This window comes from Miniopterus schreibersii (genome assembly GCF_964146895.1).
Source record: "Miniopterus schreibersii genome assembly, chromosome: 16".
NCBI lineage: Eukaryota > Metazoa > Chordata > Mammalia > Chiroptera > Miniopteridae > Miniopterus > Miniopterus schreibersii.
This window is the reverse complement of record NC_138116.1, coordinates 569,709-574,859: the sequence shown is the minus strand read 5'-3', so window position 1 is coordinate 574,859 and position 5,151 is coordinate 569,709. Positions and strand designations below refer to the sequence as shown.

Sequence of the window (5,151 nt, the reverse complement as noted above, 5' to 3'; positions counted from 1 at the left end):
GACCCTCCTGTTGTCTGTTCCCTGCCCTGACCACCCTCCTGACAGTGCCTGCCTATCTGAGCTCCCAGGCACAGGCCTCCAGCCACTCCGGGCCCTGGGACTGGCTGGACCTCGGTGTGGCTGGGGTCCCCTTGCTGCGGCCTTGTTCTCATTAACAAGGGCACAGGTATTCTCCCTTGGCTTTTGCCTAATTGACATCATTAATTACCCTCCTCTGAGAACACAAGTGTGAGGACAAGGGCCTCTGGGCATAGCCTGCCTGGCACAGGCTTGAACTATAGCCCCTGGCACAGAGGGGCGGAAGGCACCCCCACCCCACAGGGAGGGGCTGGCAGGACCTGGCTGGGGTTTCCCGCCGCCCTCGGCATCTGAGGCACTTCAAAGTGCTGCAGGGCACGGGCCTGGCACTTGTCGCCCCCTCTCCCTCCAGGTCTAATTACTTCCACATGCTCCCAGTGCTTTGAAGCCCAGACTCCCCTGAGGCGGCAGGGAGAGGAAGGTGGGGGAAGAGGCGGGAAGGGTGCAGGAAGGGGCCAGCAGGGCCAAACTAGGGATGGAGGGCCTGTCCCCCAACCCATGCCACCCTCAAGTGTGGGGGGAGGGTGGGCAGGTAGCTGAGGCTGACTAGAAGGTCCTCCATGCCCTGTGGCAGATGGGGTGGCTCAGCCTGGGGTGGCCGTTGTCCCACCTGGATGTCCCTCTTGAGGGCCATGTGCTGTGGCTCCGCTTTACAGCCACTTGGCCCAGAGCTCTTGGGGTGTTTCCTATCTTGGGCACCGTTGAAGCAGCTTTTGGAATTAAAGGAAAGTGGGTGCTGCAGGGTGGGCAGGGTGAGGATTGGGGTGGCTGGGCCCCATACAACAAAGCTGGGCCCTGGAGGCCCCAGAGCATCTAAGGGCAGCCTGACCTCCCAGACCTAGGGGGTCCTACACAGTAGTCTCCAGGGTAGGCGTGGCCTGAGGCTGACCTGCCAGTCCCTAGCACTGCCCTGGGCTACAGGCAGGTTCCCTGCCACTGAGTATCTCCCACCAGCAGGCCCTGCCCACACCGACATTTCTCTGGGCAGCCCTGAGGCAGGAGCACCACCTCCAGGCAAGTGAGGGGCCTGTGTGAGGGCCTTGGTCTCAGCTCCTCGCTGGCACAGGGCATGGTGCACACACATGCTGTGTGTCCTGTCCTTTCTCAGCTTTGTATTAGTCCTACCAAGATGGATGGGGGGAGTGGGCTTTGAAGCAACTTGACTTTGGGTGATTAATGGCAGCACAGAGGCTTCGCCTGGGAGAAAGCTTTGATTTACTGACGTTGCTCTATGAGAACAAATTTATAGCTCAGGGAAGCATCCTCTGAGGGAGCAGTGTGGTGAGGAGGCCGCACCCGGCTTTGATGTCAGTGCAGGACTGCGCAGCGCAGCTCTCGGCAGAGGACACAGTCCCCACTTCTGCCCACCCTGGGCCAGGCTCCCCACACAGCAGTCCCTCAGCCGCTTCCAGGCCATCAGCAGGGCAGAGGAGGGCACGAGGGACAACAGAGTGCTTGCTGGGACCCGGCCCAGGTTCGGGGCTGGAGGAGCATCTTGGAGCAGCAGCCTCTCCCGTCTGAAGCCAGAGGCAACGGAAGACGAGGTGGGGTAGGGTCGTGAGTCAGGCGGCCTCCGTGAGGGTGGAAACCCCTAGAAGTCCAGAAGCTGTGGGGGAGATGAGCACTCAGCCTCCTAGACGCTAGTCCACCCCTCCTCCACCCAGCCCTGCTCCCCGAGGGTGGGACAGGGACAGACACCCACCAGGGCCACCTACCAGCTGAGGCAGCACCTTCTCCAGCTGGTCCACATCCACACAGTCCAGGTCCTCTGCCTGGGCCTGCCTGACACTGCGGATGGCTGCCTCTGCCGCAACAGGAGGCAAGTAAGGTGGATGAGTCTGGAGGTTTTGAAACCCAACTCCCCTGGGCCTCAGCCCCAACTGCTGTGCCAGCCAGAGGGCCAAAGTGCGGCCCCCAAAATGGAGCTTTCCAGGGACACAGCCTAAAGGGTGCTTGTGGGAAAAACATACATCCTGGCTTCCCCATGGGAAATGAAATGCAAGAGGGACCAGAGCCCAGGGCCCAAGCTCACCCACGACGAAGATCTTCAGCAACTCGGCCACGAGCAGCAAAGCATCCCCGCTGACTGCAAGGTGGAGGGAACAGGTCACAGGAAGGCACTCCCCCCACGGCCCTGGCCCGCGGTTGCTCTTCCCGCACTCCCCCCTTCCTTCTAGGCAGAGGCAGCAGCCCCACCCGTCCCACACCTTTGGTCTTGCCATCCTTGAAATGCAGGTGCAGCAGCTTGCTCACGAGTTCCTGGGGGACCAACAGGACAGTCAGTCACTGGCCCTGCCCCCCCCATGCCACAGACCCCTTAGGCATAGTTCTGGATGGGAAGAGGGGTGATTTCTGGCCTAAATGCCCTCTGTCCCCTGGGGCCTCTCCTGGGGGGGGACTGGGTGGTGGGAGAAACCTCCCTGTGGATGGCTCCAAGAGCAGAAGTTAGACGCAGGTGGGAGCAGCCCAGGTGCCAGCCTGCCCCTGTGGGACTCCAATTTTCCTGGGATCCAGGGTGGCCTCATGCTCCACTCCATCCCTGGGCTGAGGCACCGCCCTCCCTGTGGGGCTGGAGGTGGCTGCTCCCTGAGGACCCCTTCACAGGTCTGTCCACACCGCCGCCACCACCACCACGTAGCTTGTGGCAAACTCTGCTCTGGGTGCTGGGTCAGCTCCACCCACGGTCCCTCCTACTACTAAAAGGAATCTTCCAATAGCAAGATAGGCGCTGTGGAAATTGCAGCGCTCAGTCAGGGGTGGCTGAGCAGGGATCAGAACACAGGTGTATTTGTGGGACATTCTGACAGACATGAATGGGAAATGGGCCAGTCCAGGCCAAGACTCAAGGCAGGGGCTTGAGCCCCCAAAGGATGGGGCTGTTCTGGAGAGATGGGTTCTGGGGACCAGGAACTTAGGAGCTGAGCCTGGGACACGCTGACCTAGGGACACACAACCGACACCCAAGCAGAGCAGCCAGGTGGGGAGCTGGAGCTGAGAGAAAGGCCTTCCAGGTTGGAGCTGGCGATGAATTTTGGGGATGTGGCAGCACATGAGTGGACCACACAAGGTTGCCCAGAGCAAGGGCCAGTGGGAAGAGGCTGCAAACCAGGGCCAGCAGAGCGCCTGGAGAGGCCGGAGGACAGTAGTAGAGGGTGCCCAAGAGCTCAAAAACGGAAAAGTGTCCTGCAGGGAGGCGAGCTGGGGACTGCCAGGCCTCCAGCGTTAGCCACGGGAGGTCCCACTGCTTCACCGAGCACAGCTCAGCAGAGCCCAGGAACAGAGTGGACACCAATGGGGCCCAAGTTCAGACGGGTAAGAACTTAGCACCAGTCACTAGAGGAAGCCCCAACAGCCTCACCCTCTGAGCAGTGAGCCTGCGAGCTTGGTGCCACCTGCTGGCCCTTTTTTTTTTTTCTTAATATGTCTTGATTTCAGAGAGCAAGGGAGAGGGAAGGAGGGAGAGAGAAACACCAATGATAAGAGACTCAATTGATTGGCTGCCTCCTGCACACCCCCTACTGGGGCCCGCAACCTGCAACCCAAGCAGGTACCCTGACCAGGAATCAAACTGTGACCATACATCGGTGCTCAACCGCTGAGCCACACCCCCAGGCTGCTGGCCCTTCTTGCTACTTACCAGGAAAGGTACTAGAAAAGGCCCAGAAGGCTCCGCTGCCGGCCACAGCTCCTGGACCCCTAGCAAGAACTAAGCCCAGCTGTGGCGTGGGGGGCTTCTGCATGGAGTTTTCCCAACAACTAAAGGGGTCGGCACCAACAGGAAGTGACAGTTCTCTAAACCAACAAGTGACATGAACTGGGGACAGGATGGAACCCGGGATGCTTTCAGCCTTTGCCCCAGGCTGAACGGGCACCACAGCCCCTCCCTCCACTACCCTCACCCGGGACAGCCCTGTTCATGGGCAATGACCACAACCTCAGCTCTGGTCAGAGCCCTCGGATGGAGGACTTCAGAGCTGTCCTGGGCAGCCCGGTGCTCCCCTCTCCAGCTGTCTTAATGGGGAGATTCTCACAACACCCTGCTAGGTCACCCCTGCCTCTGGGCCAAGGGCAGAGCCACAATCCTGGGTGATAAAGGACAAGAGGGGACTGAGGTAGCAGGTGAGGCAGAGAGAAGTCCCCCAGGGAGAGGAGTCCCCCATGCCTCTGCAAGGCTGAAACCCCCACTGAGGGCTGGGGAGTTGGGGGGACAAAGAAGTGCTTATAAGGGGCTGATACCCTCTCCCTCTCCCCAGGTCACAAAGGCCCACAGGCCCTCCTGGCGCACCCCCCTGATTCCGGGGCTCAGCGCCTCCTCGCCTGAGGGCGGAGCCGCCTCCCCGGGTGCAGAGTGAGACCCCGGCTCTGCCGGTTTCTCCAGTTAAGTGGGGAGAGTACCGGGACCCATCTCGGGGAGCATGTGCATTAAACGGATTAACCTGCGTCGCGTGCACGTAACGGTGCCTGACTGCGCCAGGTGCAGGGCCCCAAACACCAGGCTGAGCCCAGACAAGCGGGGGCCCCCGCTGGGCTCCGCTGAGACGGAAACGCGGGGCTCGCGGGCCAGGACCGGGCACGGGGGGCGCCGGGCTGTGCGGCGAGCCGGGCGGACCTGCGCCCCAGCGAAGCGGTTCAGGGGACGTCCCGCCAGATCCCCAGCATCGGGGCGGCGGGGGCGCGGGCCCGGCTCCTCGGGCGCCCACCTCCGCCTCGGTGCCTGGTTCCTCCGCTGCCGACGCGGGACGGTCGCTGCGCCCGCCCCGGAGCCGCGGGGCTCGCTGCCGGCGCGGGGGCTGGCTCAGGGCCCGCTCGTGGGCCACGCGCGGGGCCCGGCCCTAGTGTCCCCACCGCCCCGCCGCTGGCGCACCCCTGGGCGCATACTGACCCCCGACCCCACGACCCACCGCCCGCTCTCCCACCTTCCGGAAGCAGGCGTCGGTTCCTTCCATGACCGCCGCCGCCGCGCGCTCCTCGGGCCCCGCCCCTTCGCTCCCAGCCAACGAGCCCTGAGCGCGCCCTACTTTGGCCCCACCCCCGTACCCCCAGCCAATCATAACGGAGCGCGCCCTCCGCAGC

At 62.7% G+C, this 5,151-nt stretch overlaps 1 protein-coding gene across 1 annotated transcript; it reads right to left on the bottom strand.

Annotated features, from left to right (window-relative positions):
* Positions 1-1,274: 1,274 nt before the first annotated feature.
* On the bottom strand, positions 1,275-5,076 carry CENPX (centromere protein X). Its single transcript, XM_081161495.1, has 5 exons — positions 4,995-5,076; positions 2,286-2,337; positions 2,111-2,164; positions 1,794-1,882; positions 1,275-1,684 (listed from the first exon to the last, which is right to left on the bottom strand). The coding sequence occupies exons 1-5, from the start codon at positions 5,022-5,024 to the stop codon at positions 1,670-1,672; spliced, it is 240 nt and encodes a 79-aa protein (XP_081017621.1). The 5' UTR covers positions 5,025-5,076; the 3' UTR covers positions 1,275-1,669.
* Between the last annotated feature and the right edge of the window lie 75 nt (positions 5,077-5,151).